The following is a 23,259-nucleotide window of genomic DNA, read 5'->3' as shown; positions in this document are numbered from 1 at the left end:
CCGGCCGTGCCCCGGGAGAGCCCAGCTCCCCAGCCGTGCCCCGGGAGAGCCCAGCTCCCCAGCCGTGCCCGGGCAGAGCCCAGCCCGCCAGCCGCGCCCGGCAGAGCCATGCGGGGCCCGCGGGCGGCCCTGGCGCTGCTGCTGGCGGCGGCGATCGCCCCGCGGCCGGCGCGGCCGCACCCGCAGTGCCTGGACTTCAAGCCGCCGTTCCGGCCGCCGCGGGGCCTCGCCTTCTGCCGCCGCTACGCCGAGTTCGGCTGCTGCGACCTGCCCCGCGACCGCGCCCTGCTCCAGCGCTTCTACCGCCTCAGCGCCAGCCTCGACGAGCGCACCTACGCCGCCTGCGCCGGGCACCTGCAGGACCTGCTGTGCCAGGTGAGACCTCCGGCGCTGCCGCAGCTCCTGCTGCGCTGGGGGGATCCCAGGGTTCAGCCGCACTGGGGTCTTCCAACGCACAGGGGACGTCAGCAGCCCCTGCACGGAGCTCCGGTGTCGGCAGGGATGCTTCTGCCCCGTGGCAGTGCTTTGGCGCAGGGGTGTGTGTATCTGCTCATGCAGGGCTCAATCGAGGGACAGATGCTTTGGCCCAGACACGGGTGCATTGATCCAGGGACTTTGGACAGTCCAGGGAAGTGTGAACCATGATGTGAATTCCCAAGCCCAGAGTGGAGTACCCACCCACAGTGCATCAGCCACGGCATTAGCACCTGGGCGCACGCATGGGTACATCAGCCCACACATCGGTGCATCAGGGATAGCACAGCAGCCCAGACACGTGTTCCCAGGCACTGGAAGGAGTCACTGTCCATCATCATGTATCCCAGCCGATTTTTGTCCTTTGGCACTTGTCTAAAAGAGGAACGGGGATGTTGCTCTTCTTTAGATAAGGAGCAGCAGTCTCTGAGATAAATATGTGGGCAGTTACAGTTTTCAGACTCTCCTCACCCTCCCAAGACACCAGACTTTGTAAAGAAACCCTCAGGGCACCTGCCTGCACAAATCTTGCCCCTTGTTATGACCAATTGGTGGGGTCAGGTGGGATTTTCTTGTACTGGATTACGGCACTTTTAGCATGTGCCAGGTGCTAATAGTCCTGATGATAGGTGCAGAGTAATGCCTGTGGATGTGGCCTTAGAACCCCTGCAGTGGCCATCCTGCACAGGGGGGAATTTCCGCTCAGAGCTGATGTTCTGGGGCCAGATATGATAATGGGATGATCACAGAGCAAGGGTCTGACCCTATCATCAGCGGAGGCCTCGCACGTATGAAAATGCCCTGAGACAGGGCAGTGGCAGCTCAGCACTGTGCAAGTGTAAATCTTAAATTAATTCAGACAGTGGAATCTTGTCTGCTGTGCTCAGGATGGGATCAAAATGCTTTTTCAGAAATCCTGCTCTTAGGATTTTGCCAATGCCTCTTGGGTTCCTTAAAGTGTTCCTTAAAGGGAAAGACAACACTTTTCCACACCAGGTTCGAGTGAATTGACTTCTATTTTATCTCACATTGTACTTGAAGCAAAAAAACATTTGAATATATTTCTGAAACAAGCAGCGTCCAAGAGTCCATTCGCAGATAGGAAACCAGCAGTTTGTGTGTGACACAGTTTGTGTGCTTTGCACTCGTGCTTCTGGAAGTGGAAACTAAATCTCCTGTGTTTGTCAGAAAGCCAACCACTGAAAATGTCTTCAGAGGCAGAGAAATATTTCAATGTGGGAGCAATGATTCACTGAAATGTTCTGATGAGCTCCATGCATCACCAGCCCAGATGTGGCTACAAACTACTGCCTCTGGCTGCACAAGCATGTCATGGAAGTTCAGTCATTGCAAACAGTCTAGAACATTTTGTTTCTATTCATTAATTGTATGTACAATTTGTATCCTAGACCTGAATTACTGAGTGTGTTTCTGTGACTTACTCAGCACACTTCTGTCTCTTTCTGCTCACAATTCATGATTTCTCTCAAAAGCAATCAAGTTATTTTGACAAGTGTCTCAGTTTGTAGTTGTGGATTCCTGCATTTTCTTGAATTCATAGCATAATAGAATAGTTTGATCTGGAAAGGACTTAGTCCAACCTCCCTTGTAATGAGCAGGGACTAGAGCTTCAGCTGGATCAGTTTGCTCAACCTGTCCTTGAATGTTTCCACGGATGGGGCATCTATGACCTTTCTTGGAACCTGTTATAGTTGTTCACCACCCTCATTGTAAACAACTTCTTTCTTAAATCCAATCTATATTGATCCTCCTTCAGTTTAAAGTCATTGCCTCTTGTCCTATCACTACACTGCCTTGTACAACATCCCTCTCCAGTTCTCTTGTGAAAGGTGCCATAAGGTTACCTTGGAGCCCTCTCTCCACCAAACTGCAAAAGCAGATGCTTCACTCTGCTTCTCAGGGAGCAGGTTGCTTAAAGGCTTGAGTTTCCAGATGGAGGTGGTCAAGGAATGTCAGGGATAATGTGGAAGTTAAATGCTTTTCTGGGGAGTCCAGTTGCTTCCTCCAGGCTGATAGCAGCAGTAAATAAGACATTGTCTGATGTGGGTGTTCCATCAGATTCAGAATGTTGGAATTCCCCAGATAAGGAGCTGCCACTGAATTCCTGGAACAGACAGGATGCATTTGGCTAGCCTGTCTTAATGTGACTTGTTTTGTTTTCTGGTGAGTTATTTTCATAGTACAAACTTGTTCCAGCCCTACTGAAGTAACTGATCATCTGCCCATTAGTTTCCTCGGTCTTTGGATCACAACATAATTAGTTTAAAATTAATGAACAGGCATCATCATTTGGAAATGACAATTTAGCTCTAATATTGATCCAGGGCTCTGACTAAGGGTAGAGTTTCTTGGTATTTTGAGTTATGTGAACATGACAGGATGATGTGAAGGCTAAAGGACCACAACATTTGCTTCTGAAGTAGAGAAATTCAGCACAGGGCATGAGGCTCCATCTTGTCCAGAATAAAATTTAGAAAATATTTCACATGTCTTGAAAATACTGTAGGACATGCTTAGGTACTTTCAGGCTAGTGATAGATCTCTGAATATATATCACTGCCAGGGAAATGCTGCTGTAATTAGCTGTATGCCACCAGGAGTGTTGTAAGGAGGGAAGAACTTGCCCACAACTTCTGTTTATTCTATTTATTATCCCATTTAACTATTAAACTTCTATTGAGGCTGTGGTGAACAGCTTGCAATAGCAGAGACAGTGAACCCATACCTCTGGGCTATTTTTAATTCTGATGCTGAGGCCAGGGCATTGCTTTACAATGCATAAGATCACTGCTTGCTTTGGAAGAGGTTTCAGAGAATGAGGTACACCTGAGTACTCAAGTGAGGGCCCTCCTCTCTCTGAATGGGAAACCTTCATAGACAGATTGAACTCCCACCCTGCCCTCCCATCAAATTCTCTTTCTGTCTCATTTCAATTTGTTTTCTAAGGCCAATTTTTCAGTCATTACGAGTGAATTGACAAATGCTCTGTCTCTTTCTGTCCCTGGCACACCTCGTGTAACCAAGCTGAGTGTGTTACCCAATCTGCCTGTGTAATTTCAGTGTTTTGTGTCACAAGCAATCTTCTTTTTATCGCATTAATTGCTGCTCATTTGAAAGCGTAATAACCTTCATTTTGCAATGAATGGCTTGACATTCCAGGAGGAAAGCTTATTGTACACTAATGATCTGTTATATGGCCTCTTAGTTTATTATGGTGTGTAACGGAAAATAAAATAAAAATTAAATATTGTGTACGTTTATCAGCTAATTTAAACAGTTCAGTATCTCAGATGCTATATGTTTTCAGCTGTTGAATAGAATTGTAATTTGCACTAAGAAATATCTCCCTATAGATCTAGAAATAGCTCCCTATTTTTTTTAATTAAGCTGGTTTTGCTTAGTAGAAGAAGAAACAATGCCAGATAGGAATTTAAAAATACAGAATTTATTTAATAGTAGCTTCTCTTCTGACCTTTGTTGCCTCAGGTATTCATAGAAATATAACTTTGAAAATAATTGAACTTCCACAGAGTCATGTTGCGTAATTTGAAGTGCACTTTTGAGGTGCTTGTTGGGAAGATGCATTATAACTGGAAAATATTGTGTTTCTTAAAAGGAAAAACCCTTGCAAAACAGAACTGAGTCACTTCGGTCAGTTTGTAACTTACAGACAGTTTTACTGGGTTGCAGCTTTTTCATAAGAAAAATGTATCTGTAGAGTTCTCATCATGGAGATTACAATGAGCTGTGTGAACTTGGTCCAGTCCTTAAGCAGGTTTCCAAGGCTGCACCTTCCATAAACAAGGGCTGAGCTGCAGCTGCTGCCAGTGGACCTCAGCTGGATTATGGACATTTTGTGCTCACTGTCTGAAATCCTGTAACCTCAGCATCCCTTGCAGAACTTATGACCCATATCGTGATCATGAGATGCCTTTCACCACTCCTGGCTGGGGATATAAATTATCTGTAGCCAAAGGCCCACCACCTAAGGCAGCTGGACCCAAGCAAGGGTGGTGTCCTCCCCTCCTCCTCCACTTTCACATCCAGCTCCTTCCAAGCTGTAAATCACATCCATGAGCTTTGAGGTGCATGCCTGGGTTATCAGATGATGAAGTATGAATGTCCCTGGCTTTGGCCCTGATGGCTTTTCCCCTTCTATTGTCTGTGTGGAGATCTTAGCTGAATCTTCACAGCTAACTCTTTGGTTTCACTTCTGTTCTGTGATGGATCTTATTATTTCATAGATAAAGTCAGAGCATCCAAGGAAGAAAAGTCTCTTTTTCCCCAGTGCAGTCTACTAGGGTGATGTAGCAACACAGGCATCATTGCAGTCTTTTTTTTTTTTTTAAGTTCTGTGGTTAGAATAAATGAGTAACAGCTTGAGGAAGTCAGCTTTCACCAGGAATATTGAAGATAATTTCCATGAATGCTGAGAAAAAACCCCTTTCTAAGATCTTTCCCTCTGTTAATATATCTTTAGAATAAACCTCAATATATCTTGTAATTAAGATGAAATAACTCCAATTAATATCACTGCTCAGCTGTTTCAAATCTGGTCCAAGAAATGACTTGAAGCTTCTTCTCCCTCCCTCCAGGAATGCTCTCCATATGCAGCTCACTTGTATGATGCTGAAGATCCCTCCACCCCCGTGCGGACGATACCGGGACTGTGCCAAGACTATTGCATGCAAGTGTGGCAAAACTGCCGCTCCATCTTCCGCTCTCTCTCTGCAGACCCAGAGTTAATTGCACTGGAAAACAACATGGCAAAGTTCTGCCGCTACCTGTCCCTGGAGGACACTGACTACTGCTTCCCACACCTGCTGGCCAACCAGAACCTTAACCAGAACCTGGGGCTGGTCACCGCCGACGCGGAGGGCTGTCTGCAGCTCTGCCTCGTGGAGGTGGCCAACGGGCTGCGCAATCCCGTGGCCATGGTGCACGCCAACGACGGCACCCACAGGTTCTTCATCGCAGAGCAGGTCGGCCTGGTGTGGACCTACCTCCCCGACGGATCCAGGCTTGAAAAGCCTTTTCTGAACATTTCTGAAGCTGTGCTTACCTCACCTTGGGAAGGAGATGAGAGAGGGTTTCTATGTATTGTCTTCCATCCTAAATTCAAATTTAATGGCAAAGTGTACGTCTACTATTCAGTTGAAGTTCGTTATGAAGAGAGAATCCGAATCAGTGAGTTCAGAATTTCTCCTACTGACATGAATGTCTTGGACCATGGTTCTGAAAGGTATTGTACACAGGTTTCTCTGGCAAATTAATTTAAGATCTTAGAGGGCAACTTGTGCATTTTTAAGGACTATTAATGAATGAGACTTATTTGGCTTAATGTTTTTGCACTCCAGAGTGCTAGCATGTTAGTCCAAGTCCATGTCTAGTGTATTGAGGTGCAGAATGTGTGTGTCCTCCATGGATGAACTGTGAGTGTTCAGGGATAAAACATGTACAGTTCTCAGTTTTGGCATGTCAGAGGATTTAACTAAACATGGATTAAACATTATTTATAGTTAGTATTTTGAGGTTATTGTTGGGTGGGGCTTGGAGGTTTATTTGTTTGTTTTGTACTCTTATGATTATTATTATTTAAAATAGACTTCTGCAAAGCATGAGTGAAATTCACTCCAAAGCCAAAGGTTTCCAAAATGAGTGTAAACAAACTAAGTGATACCAGACCAAAGAGGGATTTGGTCCCATATTTCTTTATCTGAACCACAACTCAAACCTTTGATATTACAAATTTAATATCAAATTATATAACACTCAACTCACTATATTATTACTGAGTGCATTTTAATTGGAAATGTCATTTGTTTGAGTCTAGTCTTGCACTTGTTCCACACAGATGATGAGAGACTTGTTTGTGAAGTCCAGCTCACAGATTTAGAACCTGTTGCAGAACTATGTTATAGAATCACTGTTTTAAGAGATCCTTGAATATTACTAATGATAAGATTTTTACTTCATAATTTGGATTTTATTAGGGGCTTTCTGAACACCCAACTGTGGATGATTCTAGGTCAAAAATGCACACAGCCTAATGATAGAGAGGGGAGACTGGTTTATAAAGCAATTACAGCAATCCAGTGTAAACAGCACTGTAGATGACAGGTAATTGCAACGTGGCACTCAGGAAATCGAATCAGAAACCTGCAGACATCGACAGCCCATGAGCTGTTTTGTTTAAGAATCCTCAGGCTCTATGTTTGTAACAATTTCTGTGCTTACTTAGCTTATGGTTAGTACGGCAAAAGCTTAAGAAAACAGAATTGTGGTCGTATTGTGCTTGTGTAGGCACAGGTCCCACTGACTTCATCCTGAGCTGCTGCCCAAGAGGGAGCTCAGGCTGACGTGTGGTGTGCACTGCCTCGGCACAAACGCGTGGGTCTGTTTAGCCTCAGGTGTTCCTCAAGGCATTTTGGTTTTTTCCATCTTCCTTGGGAGGCTGAGGAAGATTCACCTTTGTGTCCATACAGGATCCTCCCTCACTCCTCCTCTCAGCTGGAGCCTGTGCATTCTTGCACAGTTACCTTAACACAGAGGTGCTGACATTTAGCAGGGGATGACCATAACTTCATAGCTGGGTTCCTTCCTACAACCCGCAATAACTATCAGCATTTCAGAAGGGGGAAAAAACTGTCTAAAAATGAGGTGGTGTAAGTAAATGCTATAATTTGCTTTCGTAGCTATTAAGATGCACTACCACAATCAAATCTGGACTTTTTTAGAAGCTGGAAATAATGAACTTCAGTTGTTATACCTGGGAACATCCACTGTGTGTATTTGTGACTTTACCATTCTATAAAATTATAATTTATGTATTTCCCCCTTTCGTGCTATGGAGGGGATTCTAGGTACATAAAATAAGCAATTAAAATAGAGAGTTTGGGGTTAAAATTAAAGTAAATTTTGTTTGTACTGATTTGAATAACCTTTGGTAAATTCAGTTTGTTGGTGGGGCTGTTTTTAACTGCTCTTTAAACTCATAAGGTCCTGAATGTGTAATTATCATTTAAGGATTCTTCTCTCTTTAAGAATTTAACTATTCCTTCATGTTTGAAAAGTTTTATATTCGTCTTGAAAGCGCCTGGGAGGATTGTGCCAAAAGCAGTACAGATGCACAGATGGACTCGAGTCCTTTCTCTTACAATTTCCAATTGGTTATAAGCTCAGATGCCTTTTCTTTAATAAATTATAAAAAAAATTAAAAATAAATTTAACAAGGAGGAAGAAAGAATCAGAGGAAAAGTTTAAGCAATTAAAAGTATATTTTATCATGTGATTTCCCAGACTTTCCATATTACACAATTTGGTGTTTCTGTAATCCAGAAAATATGTAGAAACTATTTAAGGTTAGAAAATCAGCTATGCCCAAGAAAAATTCAGTAACATGGATATGGAGGAATTTTTATCAAAACCAGTCTGTAGCTGCTTCCATCTGTCAAGAACTCATTGTTGTGATGTTGCTCTGCCCTTTGCATAGTGCTTGTGCAGTCAGTAATTGCTTTCTCCCTGTTTTCACTCAGGATAATCCTTGAAATAGAAGAACCTGCTTCCAACCACAATGGAGGAGAGCTGCTCTTTGGAGATGATGAGTATCTCTATATCTTCACTGGAGATGGAGGCATGGCTGGGGATCCTTTTGGCACCTTTGGAAATGCCCAGAACAAGTAAGAGTGGATCCACCCCTATGGTGCTCCAGGGTGTGGGAAATCAATGTCAGCCACCTGAAGGCTGTTTGGGGGCAAATGCAATTACCTTGAAATGGTTCTTTTTTCAGAGCTGTTCAAATACTTGTTTTTTCTAGAACAGAAAGAATGAAACCTTCGACTTTCCAAACCACCCTCCTCTCTGTTTTTATTTGCCAAGGTCCAGTCTTATTTTTTCATCCTTTTAATTTCTTCTGCCAATACAGATCAGCCCTGCTGGGCAAAGTGCTGCGGATCGATGTGAACAACAACGACCGGGGGCCGCTGTACCGAATCCCCCCTGACAACCCCTTCGTCAGCGACCCCACGGCTCGCCCCGAGGTCTACGCCTACGGAGTCAGGAACATGTGGCGCTGCTCTTTCGACAGGGGTGACCCTCAAACCAAGCAAGGGAAGGGGCGCCTCTTCTGTGGAGATGTGGGGCAGAATAAATACGAAGAAGTCGACATCGTGGAGAAAGGGAAAAATTACGGCTGGAGGGCAAGGGAAGGGTTCAGCTGTTACGATAAAAAACTTTGCACCAATTCTTCCTTGGGTGAGTAGATGTGCTCTCATTTTTAATTCCTGCCTTCAAAGCCTGGCTGCTTGGTGGTAAACACAACTTTTTGAGATGTAAATCTTTGCTGTCTCTGTCTAGAAGGGAACTGGCTTGGGCATAAATACTGAAAGTACAAATGCTGTTTCTGAGTTAGGAGGAAAGTGAAACATGCTTGCTGTTATTTTTCTAGGTGATTTGTGTTGTTAGTGAAATTACTTAGTGATTCTGTGGTTTAGAGGGACAATTTCATCATTGCCACAAAAAATAAGCTTTTGTGCAGGAACAAGAAAAATTTGGATTAATTGTATTTTTCTCCATAACTCACAAGTAGTGTCCTTATTTTAAAAGAGGAGAGGAAAAACATTGACTGATCAACCATTTTGCATGCTGCCTGCTTTAAATGTATGGTGTTTTTTTGTTTCTTTTAGCTATGCCACAAAGGAAAACCTCATTGTATTTTTATTTCTTTAAGCTGTTCAAAAATGGATTGAGGTTGCTTGCTGGCTGGCTAAATTCCAGTGAATATGTGAAGTCAGAACATACTGAATTACAAGGGCTGATGTGGACCATGTCTTGTGCTGGAATGTCTTCTTAGAGATTCAGGGGGGCTGTGGAGTGGGCTGGCTCTGATTTGCATTAGCTGAGATTCTGATTCTTTTCTATGTGCTGTGTGTTTAATTTTTTTCCTAATATTAATTCCGTTTAAATTCTTTCCTTTTATTAACTTTGCTATAAGTACAAGAGTGATTAAGTATTTTTTTATAAAAATGTCAAGAGCAAGGAGCAGATTTTTTACACTCCCTTTGCTGAAGCAGTTTTTCAGAGAGTTCATTGATTGCTCTCCTGTGTGACAGAATGCTCCACATGAGCATTCATAGCAGACACTTTACCCAGGTCTCCAGGGATTCAGAGCAATTTTTGATGACTATGGAGACCCTTTGTTAGAACAGTGAAATGTCACAGCCCCTTTAGAATGATAAGTACAGGTGAAGTGTAGAAAACACCTGCTTTAGAGGAAATTCCCCTGGTGCAAATTCCTAGCTGGCAGAGCTGCTGGGTTGGCTACTTGCAGCATTTGCTCCATGTGCAGGGAGAAAGGCTGTGAGGATGAGGAGGAAAGGGTACCATGAGGTACCTGTGAGCCAGGAGTCTCAAAAGAAAGGGGAGAAAGTGCCTAATGGAGACCCTCAAAATCAGGACATCTCTCTCTGTTAACATTCGTCTTATAACTTATATTTCACAATGAATATGCCAGTACTACATCATTCATGCCTTTGCCATCCCATAAATATTTGATGACCCTTTCAAGTTGCTTCTCCATCTCAGAGGAACAGAAGCTGTTTGTGCTGACATCTGACATATCTTTTCATCAGTGCTTGCAGTCTGGAGTCACCCACCTCTTTTTTTCCTTTTACCACTGAAACAAAGCTGCACTGGGAAAACATTTCCCGCATGGGTGCAGTGACTCTAGGAGTAACCTGTGAATTTGTAGCTGAACCAGACAAGCTCTGTAGAAATATGCAGAAGTGGCACTAACAGAGATGGATTGTAGTGGGATGAGAAGGGCTCAGGGGACTGCTGTCTTGGTGAAGGGCAGGGCAATCGGATGTGATTCTGAAAAGGTAAAAATCAAACTAAATACAGCTCCATTGGCAATTCATTTAAGTAGAAGATGCACCAGGGAACCTGATTGTACTCTGGCAGTCTCAGAACAATCTAGATAAAGAGCTATTCTGCAGCATGTGCAAAACAAGTCACAGATCTTTTCTGCCCTACAGATGATGTGCTTCCAATTTACGCATATCCACACAAAATGGGGAAATCTGTTACAGGAGGCTACGTCTATCGAGGTTGTGAGTCTCCAAACCTGAATGGCCTGTACATATTTGGTGATTTTATGAGTGGGTAAGTAAACTCTTAGGACACTCATGAAGTTGTACCCCCAGCCAAAATCCCACCTCAAAATAGCCTGATAGCCCTTCAACCCTCCCATTCTTGTGTTTTTCATGTGCTTGTGTTGCCCTTGAAAGACAAGGGGTTACAAGGTGTATAACACATTTGGGTTAATATTAACAATCTTACACTCTTCAGAGAAACTGCAGCTGCTACTGTAACTAGTATGGGTAGGAAACATTAAATATCCTTTCAGGTGTCCATGCTAATATTCATAAATCATCTGGGTCAGGTTGTAGAAGTGTTCTTTTACCTTGCAGACGCCTGATGTCGTTGAAGGAGGATCATGCTACTGGAGAGTGGCAGTACAATGAAATCTGCATGGGGACAGGACAAACGTGCATGTTCCCTGGGCTTATCAATAACTACTATCAATACATCATCTCCTTTGCTGAAGATGAAGCAGGTAATCTATTAACTTGATGTCACATTGAATGGAGTGTTTCTGGTTTCTCTCCAGAATAAAACAGCAGAAAAGGGATCAGAGAGGAATCCTGGCAGGCAGTGGGTAGTGGGGAGGCACAGTCTGAGCCTTTAAAATCTCAGATTCCCAGCATCCCCCAAATATCAACCAAAGTTACAATGGCATTTTGAGGTCTGTGTGCCATGCAGTGCCTGCAGTGGGAGTTGGAGAGCCAGTTGCCTTGGGACTGAGTCTGGTGTGTTGGATGTGCTGCTGCCCACACACCTTCCTTCTGGAGAGCAGGGAGCAGAGTGGGGCAAGTAGAGTAAAACAAAGCTTAGAAAAGAAACCTCATTCTTCACAGTGCCCTCTGAATGCAGGCCCTGGGAGCCTGAGAAGCTGATACCCCGAGGGAGAGCAAGTCTGTCTTCTTGTCTAGTCAAGAGGGCTGCGGGCATTACTAATGGATACAGGGAAGCAGATGTCATGAATGGCAATTATATATCTGCTCACCCTGGCCTGGGGTATTTGTACCTCTCAAGGTGGAGCAGAACAAAAGCCTATGTTATGTCTTGAGAGAGGCATCAGCAAAAGAGTCTAAAGTCCATATTTTATTAGTACCAGCTGGGATTTTGCCTTGCATAGAGCTGAAGGATAGTCTCAGTGGAGCTTTGCTGTGTTTTCATGACTGGGGACATTTTGCTTTCTAGAAGGGAGCTGCTTTGATTTGAAGAGGAGGAAATAGAGAGTCCTGGTGTGAAAGCTGGTGGTGTCTCCCGTTGTTGGTACAATGGTGCTGCAGAAAGTGCAGCCCATGCAGCCCCTGGCTGGGGGCAGGCAGAGGATGAGCCCCATGATCTGTGCTTCATGTGCAATCCAGCAATGCAGGACTTGTGCTCTGCCCTTTTCCTGGGAGGTCTTGGCTTGTGATCACAAGCACCTGCTTCCAGAATGCCTCAGCTTTTAAACATCTGTTTTTTTCCTGCAGATTATGTCAAGTTTGGATGTTGCTCAAATCATATAAATGCAAATTTAATCATGTAAATGCAAATCCTCCAAGTTAAGTAATAGCTTGAAAGTTTGACTTTTTTTGAGTTAAATTCCATTTTCTTTAATGGTTAATATTCATGGAATTTAGAGCTATTTTACGGTGCTGTAGTGAGAAGGATATCTTACCCTATAATCACATAACTTAGTTCAAATCAGCTTTATGCCAAGTGCAATACCAAGGTGTTGATTTCAGCCCTTGCTCATGCACATGAGGATGATGTCCCTCATCCTGTGCTTGTCAACAGAGTCTGGGCAAAGCAGGGGTTAAACACTGCCACCTTTTTGCCCTATGCTGTGCTTTTTGGGCTGGAGTCTATTTTCAGAGGTAGTTAATTGCCTTGTTTTTGCTTTATAGTAATGGAAAGAAATCTGTTGATAACAGTGTAGTGAGGTTGCTTCATCTGCTGTGACCAGTCTTCTCTTGCACCTTTTTTGTGTGCTGGAAATCTCACTTTTTACAAGTTTGCCACACAGTTTATTTTAACAGGGTTTTCTTCACAGAAGCGTTTAAGTTTTGGGGTTGTTGCTCCGATGAATGTCAATCTACCTGGTGCAATGGGTGTGTATATGTCATGGGGAGATCTCTATTTTTGGCTCATTGCACAACCATTATAAAGCCACCAGCCCCATCCCTGGCCAGCAGAACATGCCAGAGACATCCCAGGGCACTGTCTGTGGGTCACATGTGTGTAGCCTGTGTGCTTCATGGCCTGAGCATCCAAACTCCTGCCTGACAACGCCCAAGGAAGAGGGCCAGGATGTAAAACACGTGTAAGTCACCACAAAACTCTGTGCCAGGTGTTTCCCATCCCCATTTGGACCAAGGCTGCCTCTGGCCTGTCATTAATGAAGTTCACCAGAAAAAGGAACAAACCAGCCAGGGGTAGCCAAAGGTTTCTGCCCTGTATTACCTGGAGGAGCTCAGTCCAGGGAAGCACAGGAGAGCATGTGGGAGAATGGAGGCTGAGGCTCAGCCTCAGCTGTCACCAGCTGCCTTCAGATTCCTTTGCTCGCACTGACCCCTCTGTTCTTCCCCCTGGATTACTCATAGAGCACCCAAGAAAATCTGCCTTATTCACTAAACAAGTCTATATTGTCTCTTTTTAAATTTTCTCTCTTTTTAAAAAAAATATTGCAAATATATTTTTTTCCTCTCTGATCCTTTTTGTTGCACTGCTGAAGCACTTGAGCTCTCACAAGAGTACCAGAAGGACTGTTTATCCCAGTCTCCCCTGCACAACAGGAGAAGAAGGATAGAAATGCAGTTAAGAGAAAATAAGTCAAATAAATGGTGATGGACATTGTTTGGTTGAAGGTCGAGCCCTGCACATGTGACCTGACAGAGCTGTGATGAATCACATGCCTTTTGTGTGAGATATGTCTCACTCTGTGAATGTGCTAGAGAAAACAAAAGCAAAATCTTGTTCTCCTGTAATTCACACCAAAGGAATGCTTCATTCAAATGAATAGAAGACAGTGAACTTTCTTAATTTCCTTTCTTTTCATTTCAACAAAATTAATTCAGGGTTTGACTGTTTTACATTAGAGAAGTCAAAGGACACAGATCATAATGAGATGACAAGGAAGGTCTGGGCAGGTGAACCTGCAGTGGAAATTTGTCCAAATAGTAATTCATGACAATCTGTAGAAGTTGCCACTCATTAAGAATATTTGGTGCCAATGGACTGCAGATGAGCTCTCAGACCCGTGATACTAAGTTAATGCCTTTGTGCTGTACAGGACAGAAACTCCTTGGACAGTTTTCATGTGTATGTCTGGTTTTTTTTTTTTATCAGGGGAATTGTACTTCCTGTCTACTGGTGTACCAAGTGCCACAGCTGCCCATGGAGTGGTGTACAAAGTGGTGGACACCTCCAGGTATGAGATGTTCTTGTTGCAAGGCCTGGTGATAGTGCAGGGAGTGCTGGCATGGATGTGATGGTGTGGGTGGGATGTGTGATAGTGTGGGTGGGATGTGTGATGTTGGTTGACTAATTAACTCTTCTCCCATGCTGAGCCCTTCTGAGTTCCTTATAATCAAGGAACGTCTAGAGCAACCCACTGTGAGTCTGCTTTGCTCCTGCAGTTGTGGGGGTCTGCTCTGCCTGGTGCCAAATTTTTATGGGGCCTGTTGGTTTTATGTGGGTTTGGAGATTTCCTGAATGCTAAAGGAGCATTTTATTGGTGGCTTGTCTTTGTGGGGCAAAGTTGCTCTAGATTCCTGCCCAAAAGGAGGCAGTTTTTCTCACAAGATCTTTATTCTGAGTTGCTCTCCATCCCCTTTTTCATCTCCCACAAGAGCCCTGTGCCCCCAGGCCACTGCAGCCAAAGCTGGACCAGCGTGACCTGCAGTGCTTTCTTGGGCAAACCAGACATGAATATCAAAAAGAGCATTCTTCTTAGTGTTTCAAAGAGCAATATGGATTGGAGAAGAAAACAGGACCCTCTTTACACCTCCTGGATTCCATGTGCCTCTATCTGAGACTGGGCAAGGCAGGGAATAGCTGTGTTTTATGGGAAGACTTACAGCTGTTTTTTCCATCTTCCTGTTTTTAAAGTGTTACTATTATTGGCTAAACACCAAGCTACTTACAGCCAGAAATGGAGAGTGAGATTTTTTTGTAGCTTTTTTTTAATGGATTAAATTTACAGCTTTAGCTATCTGAGGATTTTGAACCAAACCACTTGTCTAGTTTTATGCTGAAACCAGTCCCCAAAGTTAAAAACCCCCCAGATCTGTCATGTGTTTCCTCCAACTGTCCTCTGTCAGGAGCATTTTCCATTATCTAATGCAACGGAAGAGTTCCTGTAAACTATGTATTAAGAAGCTGGTATTACGCAACCTTTGCAAAAATAAAGAAGCAATAAGTTTAAGTTTAAAAAAAATATTTTGTTCATGTTCAGAATATCAAAAAAGTAATTGGAAAATTCATAAAAGTAGGGAACATCCTTGTGTAGACAACTGAGAGAGAAGGTCTCTGCCTTCCACAGAAATGCAAATGCAAATAATCCTAATTGCACAGGAGTTATACCCTCCAAATGCAAACATCATGCATTTTGGAGCCAATTTTAAAACCCCTGAAGAAGTCTGAGGATTACCAAGACGGCTGTCATAGGAAAATGTGGTGATGAACTGGATGTGACTTCCCAGAAGTGAGATACATCTCTGGGGCAAACAAATTGTGTCAAAATAAAGCACCATACTAAGAAAAAGCCTCTGGAGGAGACACTTAGAGTTCTTTTCTGAAACTAATGCATTTTTGGCACAACATTTGTTTGGGCTTTCTGTGTGAATAATAGTGTGTTATTTTGCTTCCGTGAAAACAGTCTGAAATCTTGCATACACATGACCTTTGTGTAAGATGTTCAACATATACTGTCTAGTTTTGTAATTTTTATTTTCAGTTTGATTCATCTCTTTCTGTAATGCTTGAACCTGCCAAAGTTTTATTTCCTTAATGGCTGAAATAGAGGCAACTGAAAACAGACAGAGGACTCCACTGCCTTGTGAATATTTGGGCTTTCATCAATGATGATCTGTGATTCTTTAGTTTTGTTTTTTCCCACTATAAGACATTAGTTGCATCATTTAAACAGATTTTTTTTTCCCAATAAGAATTGTATTCTTAGTAAAACAATGAGAAGCGAAGTGTTGTGATGCCAGAAAAAAGGAATTAATTGTGCAGTGTATGTGTGCCTTTCTTTCAAGGACAGCACCACCAGGAAAATGCCAAGTTGAGCCAACACCGGTGAAAGTCAAAAGCAAGCGCATCCCGTTTGTGCCAAAGGAGAGTGAGTGTACCTCTTGCTGTTTATTATTAGTTCAAGTTAGCTAACAGTAGATACAAACTGCAGGCTTGCACTATCTCTCCACATGTGTGGAGACTACCCGAACTTCACTCTTCAGGATATCCTCAAAATTAAATCTTTCCAGATGTTCTGGATCTGAAGAGCTGGTTCAAATAAGTCGTACAGTATTTCCCCTTTCCTGGCCATGTGAAATTTGCTTTGTAGTTTCTGACCCTGTTCATTTTCCCTTTTTCATGCTACGCATTTCATTACCACCAACTTGTTTCCCTGTAGCTGTTCCTATCTATAGACCCAGTGCTCAATGGCACTTTTCAGTGACAAGTGATTTTTTGCAGTAGCTTCAGGTAGTGGAGAGGATATGATGGGTAAAGGGTTGGGAAGTAGCTCATTCAGCAAGATGAGAGCTGAGTCATTCTTAGTTGAAAGTGAGAAAATATGGGATGAGAAAATGCTCCCAAAAGAATCTGTGATCACACACTGAGGTGAATTTTTGGCATACCCAAGCCCTCCAGGGCCCTTTGATTGCTTCATGCTGCATGAAGTATTGTTCTGCTAAAGCTGGAGGAGTCAGTGGTAGAACTGAATCTGCAGCTTTTATGTGAGGTACAAAATACCTAAAAACAATATTAGGATCTCAAAAGTAGGCTAGGCAGTATCACTGTTCTTTTCCCCTGTGCATTTAATTTACACATGTAAGTACCTAGGCAGCCCCCCAGCAAATTGCCTTCCAAATCAGCATAGTCCATGAACTTTGTCACAAAGCTAATGGTACTTCAGGAACTCTAAAGCTAAAGGATACTTTTATTTAATTTAATTACCTTAATCGCGTTACATTGCATTTAAGTTACTAACAGTTCCTACAGCTTTGGCTTCAGGGAGTAAACGAGGGCACTCAGCACTTGGCAACACTGAGTCTTCAAGGTGGAATAGACTCCAATAGACTCTAATTATTGAATGATGACATGCCTGAGCACTCAGTATCTTCAGAGACATTCTCCTTTTCTAGCTGTGCAGACAGCTTCCAAATATTGGTGATTTGGTTCATGTTCAACCATTTTTGTCTGTTTCTGCTTATGCATTATTCTCTATGCAAGTCCCAAATTCAGATTTTTAAATTACATGTATAACTAAATTTTCTGGGCTTATTTACAAGGTTTTTGTCATAAATTAAAACTTAGAAATGGTGGGAGAGATTCTACCAAGTGTCTCAAGAACTACATTCTTTGTTGAAAGAAAAGCATGACCATTTTGATTCAAAAGCATGCAAACAAGGATGTGTAGCTATAAATATTTGTTGTTTTGGTTAGTATTTAGTCTGAGTGTAACAGAATCACCAGGGCATGTGCCTTGTATTAGCTATGAGTGCCTTTTTTGGAAGTGTATTTCATAAATAGTTTAATAAAGAGTATTATATAATGACAGCTTGATCCAGTGAGGTGAAAAGCACTCCCAGGTGACCATTAGCTTTCATACAGTCCTACACAGTATTCAATCAGTCCCAGGGTTTTCAAGTGCTTTGCCAGACCAGGCTCCAGCAAATGAGCTGTGTGCAGGTAAGGCCTTCAAATTGGTTTCTTACCTTTAGAACCACAGCTTTCAAAGGAAGGAAATATTTTCATGTCATCAACACTATCCCTTTTCAAAGAGCACTCTTTGGACAAACATGGACCACTGCAAGGGTTTGTCTTTTGGGGACAATAGATACTAAGCACAAATGAGACAGTGATATTTTTCGTCCTCTCTGTACAACAAAACAAATGATGAATGAGAATGTATTAATCTGGGATATAATTCAAGTCATTATGTCTTTGCAAATGTCTGTGACACTGTCCCAGCTCTGTTGAATGTTAGTCTGTGAAATTCTGAATTGCTTCCTTCTGGCAAACTAGAACTTATTTTTAAGCTAAAAATAAAGCACATGTGAATAAGCAAGTCCAGCAACACCTGGAAACTGTGACAGCAAAGAGTTTTCATCTCTTCAGAGTTCAAAGGTCTTTTTGTTTTTTCTTTTTTTTTTCCTAAGGAAGAACAAACCCAACCCCAAATCCTGTTTTATGTGTTGTCCTGGCAACTCCGTTCCTCTTGCACATTCCAGTTGCCAGAGAGAATTGATTTTGAATGTTCCCGATTTCAGCTCCTCTGAATAAAGCATCTGGCCCAGTGGGGAGGCCACGCTCTCCTCTGGTAATGATCCAATCCTTAGTAATGAAGAGAAGAGCAGAAATAGTGCCTGTCTGTGAAATGCTTTCGGAGCTCTTCACCAGGGTATGGGGACTGTGAAATTCCGGCACCTACCCTTTAAGGGCCAGGCTGACATTTGCCAATAAACCCCTTGGAGCTTCCTTTTTGGGAGAGGTTCAGCGCTGGCGTTCAGCCCTGCACTCCTCTCTGCCAGCCAACAGCAGCCGACATTTTTCACTGAGGAAATACCGGCTCGCTAAGAGCTTCTCAACAGGATCAGTGGGGCAAATTCCAATAAATCAGTTAAATAAGTCAAAAACTGGTTTCGTATAGTTGTCCTCAACCCAGAGAGTGACAGACTTATGGTTTCCTGACTTTTTCCCCCACAGAGTTTATTATGAAAGCACCAACACCACATCCGCGGCTGAAGAGCACGACCGAGGCTCCGAGGGGAGGCGAGCCCCAAACCCCGCGCTCGCCGGCGCCGGGGAACCGGGGCGGGACGGCAGAGAACGGCGGCAGAGCCCCGGGGAACCGGGGTGGGACGGCAGAGAACGGCGGCAGAGCCCCGGGGAGCCGGGGCAGGACAGAGGAGGGCGGGCAGCGCCGGAGGAAGAGGCCGCCCGGCAATGGCTCGGTGCGGCTGATGCGGCGGGGCCGGCGGGGCCGCGCCCGCGGCAGGGTGGAGATTTTCATCGACGGCGAGTGGGGCACGGTGTGCGACGATGGCTGGGGACTGCCTGCCGCCGCCGTGGTGTGCCACCAGCTCGGCTTCCCCCACGCCGTGCGGGCCGCCAAGAAGGCAGAGTTCGGGCAGGGCAGCTCCCTGCGCATCCTGCTGGACGATGTGCAGTGCTCCGGGCAGGAGAGGACGCTGCTGGAGTGCTCCCATGCCGATGTCGGCACGCACAACTGCTCGCACGAGGAGGATGCTGGCGTGGAGTGCAGCCGGGAGGAGGTGACACACGGCTGACTGCAGGGCTGGGGAAGGCAGCCGAGGGACTTGGAGCGCATCCCCTTCTTGCCCAACCCTCTAAACCAGCTGCGGTATTGAGGAGGGTGTGCCTTGCCTTGAGGATGCTGCATCTGTTCAAAGGAATCTTATGCTTTCTTCATGTTTATCCCATGCATCTGCCTCAGAGGGGAAAAAAAAAAAAAGTAAAATGAATCACTGAATTGAGTATGTTGTGGGCAGGGGTTGCATTTCTTTGGTTTTTGTTTTTTTTTATTTTTTTTGTAATAAGAAATCCCCAAGCATAAGCCTTTATAGATCAGAAAAGAGATGCATCCTGTTGCCCTTTCCCATTTCAAAATACAGCATTCTTCAGCTGTGCTTCACAGTGTTTTGCCAAAAGATAAATTCCCAAACGACTGTGTTTCACTCTTACAGAAGCATTTGCATTGTTTTCCTTGCTTTGCCACCTGCAACTCTGAACTGAGGTTTCTAAGGATGTGCCTTTCTAAACCTGTGCCTTTTTTTGCAAATCACAGAAGTATGTTTTTTTTAACTTTCCACTCACTATCTTAAAAGAATGTATTTTTCTATAATTTTTTTTTTTTTTTGTATTAACCTATTGGTCATCAAGAATAAGCAAAATCAGATGATTTAGAAGAAATCATAGTGTACTGCATGGAAAATATTTATGCAGTTTACATTAACCTAAGTGAAAAGAAAATCTAACACCCTTTACATGAACAAGATTGAAAATTTGCCCCTTTTTAGATGAATGGGATCATTATCCAGTTTAGCTCTGAAGATATTTTGCACATATTTCTCCACTTTCCCAAACTTTATGTAGGCACATGTTTTTTCATTCAGTTTTTCACAGGTGGAATGACTAGACAAGAGGTAATGCACTGGGACAATAATCCTGTAATATTTACCCCCTTCTAGAGGATATTAAAAAAAAAAGCAACCCTATTTTGTCTGAAATGTGTTTTTCACCTGAGTGGTGATGGGAGACACATGTTGCCTTATGAAAGCATTTGGCCTGGTTGTTTGTTTTCCCTGGTGTAATTGGGATAGGTTTTGTCTTGCTGCTCACACAAGAACATGAGAAGGACAATTAAAACCCCAAAACCTTAAAAAACTTCAAATGTAAAATGACCAACGTGTCTAGAAATGTTCACAAGCAAAACCTTGTATCTAAAGCTCTTACTGTGGATATTTATTGTAACACAATTTCAGATTGACAGTATCTTCTTAAGCCTAAAACATGTAAGGGTGAATTAATCTGTTTTAAATATTTTTTCTGAACTATCTGATAAATTTTTGTTAAATTGTTTTTGATATTAAAGAACACCTTCAATACACAAAACCAGATGATCCAAAAAAAGGTATTTCTCACTACTTCTTATGAAGTATAAAGGGGTAACAGATGTATAAAGTGCTTTTTGAGTACCACTCTCATTTTGTTTGAAAACCTACAAATGCAATCATGCACCAGACTGTTACCAGACCTTTCCTATTGCAGTGAAGTTACAAACTCTTTTGTTTCAAGGGCAGAAATTCACTTCAGGCACATCAAAACCTTCAGGAAACAGGAGAGTCCTTTGTAAATTCTTCTGTTAAAAGACTTGGAACCTATTGAGCTGGCGGGACTAGAGGGCTGGAAGAAAATGGAAGGTGGAGATACAATCTCTCATTTCCCAAATTCCTCTTCCACTTCTTTTGGCTCCTTAGCAAAATTTCAGCTACCTCTGTCTGGGAGATTTTAAGGAGAATCTTGGTCGTAGTTATACTTCAAAACTTGCAGGTAGACAAAAAGACCTGCACAATAAAAGTTACCCTAAAGGAATTGAGGTGATTCCAGGATGTCTGCCACAGATGAATTAGGCAGGAATTTCACCATCATTGTCTAGCTATTAAGTATTCATTTTCTAATTTGACTATTAGTTACCCTGCACCTGCTTTAGTGCGTTTGAACGTCCTGAGAACAAGCAGAGACCACATACATCTTGGATATTGCTGGTGGGGACTTGCACCAGCCCTGGCTGTCTGGCAGGGTGACACACAGGCTCTGGTGGCAGGCAGAGGCACAGGGGAACAGCCTCCAGAGAGCAGCTGAGGGTGAGAGCGAGCTGTGCCTGGCTGTGCTGGCACAGAGCCCTGCACCCATGAGTTTGTTGGTGAGGTGTTTGCTGGTGCTGCCTGCTCCACAGGGAAATATTTATCATCAGAGAAAGAAACAAACACTTGTAAGTACAGTTTGGGGTTTTTTCCTCTTATACTTTCTCCCAGCTTACACTGAGAGGGGAAGGTGTTCAAATAGGATCGAGCCAGCTAGCACACGTGGCTGTGTGTGTGTGTCTGTGCCTGCCAGCTCAGTACGTTGCTGTGATGCTGGGGAGGTATTTCTGACCACTGTTGTCCCTTCCAAGCTTGAAATATATCTGTTCTAAGTCCTGGTATCTGTCAGTCTAGTTCACTGGTATTTAAATTATGAGCCTGTACTATTAAAGCACACAAGTATACATACATTTAAATACCTGCTATCTCATCTGTTGATATCATTTTTATATAGCAGGATGTCACACCATTTAAGCATTAGATAAATTAATAAACCCTGCTGCTACACTTGAACATGACAGTATACTTCCTGGATGCTAATTCAGGATAAATCTTAAAATAGCCCACAGTGCAACCAGACTTCCTCATGTACTATGTGGCAGACCCAAACTTTTGTCTAGTAACAGCATGGTTCTCCTGATTCAACACTGTGACTGAGACTGGAGCCCCTGCATTCTTCCTGACATATCTTTCCTTAAGTTAGCACAGCCACATCACACAGAACATCCAGCATATTTCTAAGGGAACAGTGTAAATTCAGCCTTTCATGTCTTTTTTTCTACCTCCAAGGTAGAGTAGCTCTGCCCAGAGCTCAGGATTTTTCACTTACATCCTTGTGGTGCCCAGCATCCAGCCTGAGCACTGCCACACAGTATTGCAGTCTGCAGTATTGACATTATCTTCATTTGAACTTACCATGCTCTTTCCAAGAAATCCAATAGATTAATCTTCCCAACATATCTAGGAATAATCTTTAGAGCTTTCTGGCCAAGCAGTGGAGGGATAGTGAAATAGGTAGAGTGCTGTATCAGGGGTTCTCACTAAAATGCTGGCAAAACTCTCCTGGGAGCTGAGTCCTGGCCGGAGCATGCCATGAGGATATCCTCTGTGTCAGGGGAATTTTGGCTCTGCTCAGGTCAGGCTGCAGGGTATGACCAGCATGAGGCACATGTATCACATTAATAAGCACAGAGGTCTGCAATCAAACTGTACAGAAGACATGACTCAGGTTCAGAAAGCTCACTGGTGGCACTGTGGATGACACTGGCACAGGGTGCAAAGATGAGCCCAGGGCCCCAGCTTCACATGCTGCCATCGTGTTTGTCTTGCCTTTATCTCCCCTATCAGCCTCTCACAGTTTGACCTTTGTGTTGGGCTTTATGGTGGCCAAGGGAGAACAGCAGGTCTTGAACGCCTGCCCATACCCAGCAGAACACTCCCAGGGCTGTGCCCAGCTCAGCCTGCCCAGCTCCTTCCCGAGTTAGCATCGGTAGGGCTGTGGGGGGGACAGTCCCCAGCACAAACCAGTCCCTCTGTCGCTGTTTAGGTGTGGTCAGCATAGAAATTCAGAAGCAAAGAGGAGTAAACAGTCACAACGTATCAATATCAAAGCCTGCTTTCCTCCCGGAAACATGCCAGTAGTCCTCTCTAAAGGTCAGCTTGGCATGTGAGATGAATTGGCCCCCTTAGATACTTTCAGACATAAACAGACATTTTTCTACATGGAAAGAGCGGTAAGCATCTTTTGGTAACTACTAACTGCATTCCAAATTTAAGCTTTAATAAAGCAGATTTTTTTCCTTGTAAACCAACAAAACATGGAACCCATTTGATGTGCGTTCATACCTTGCTGCCTCGTACATGACTTTCCCAAGGTTCTCATGTCTGGGACACAGGTGCAGATATAGAACTGCCTCGAGCAATGTTTCAGCATTGTCAGAAAAGTAACTATGATGGAAATGGCAATCATTCCTTTAAAATAATGTGGCAAATAGAGATCCTATTTTTAACAAAACAAAACAAAACAAAACAAAAAACAAAA

The 23,259-nt window shown here is 43.4% G+C and overlaps 1 protein-coding gene across 1 annotated transcript; it reads left to right on the top strand.

The window, feature by feature from the left end:
* Nucleotides 1-108: 108 nt before the first annotated feature.
* HHIPL1 (HHIP like 1) lies at nt 109-21,268 on the top strand. Its single transcript, XM_033063832.1, has 9 exons — nt 109-375; nt 5,091-5,737; nt 8,031-8,174; nt 8,420-8,748; nt 10,530-10,656; nt 10,965-11,110; nt 13,954-14,035; nt 15,867-15,949; nt 18,538-21,268. The coding sequence occupies exons 1-9, from the start codon at nt 109-111 to the stop codon at nt 19,119-19,121; spliced, it is 2,409 nt and encodes an 802-aa protein (XP_032919723.1). The 3' UTR covers nt 19,122-21,268.
* The last annotated feature ends 1,991 nt before the right edge of the window (nt 21,269-23,259 follow it).

This window comes from Catharus ustulatus, chromosome 6 (assembly GCF_009819885.2).
Source record: "Catharus ustulatus isolate bCatUst1 chromosome 6, bCatUst1.pri.v2, whole genome shotgun sequence".
Lineage (NCBI taxonomy): Eukaryota > Metazoa > Chordata > Aves > Passeriformes > Turdidae > Catharus > Catharus ustulatus.
Note: the sequence above shows the minus strand (reverse complement) of the source record. Positions and strands in the feature narration are given on the sequence as shown.

What these genes read in the sequence shown, in the direction of transcription:
- HHIPL1 (XM_033063832.1), top strand. Translation starts at nt 109, where the DNA reads ATGCGGGGCCCGCGGGCGGCCCTGGCGCTGCTGCTGGCGGCGGCGATC. An exon ending in TTTGGAAATGCCCAGAACAA is followed by an intron (nt 8,175 to 8,419) that starts GTAAGAGTGGAT and finishes CTGCCAATACAG; the next exon opens with ATCAGCCCTGCTGGGCAAAG. An exon ending in AAAGTGGTGGACACCTCCAG is followed by an intron (nt 14,036 to 15,866) that starts GTATGAGATGTT and finishes CTTTCTTTCAAG; the next exon opens with GACAGCACCACCAGGAAAAT.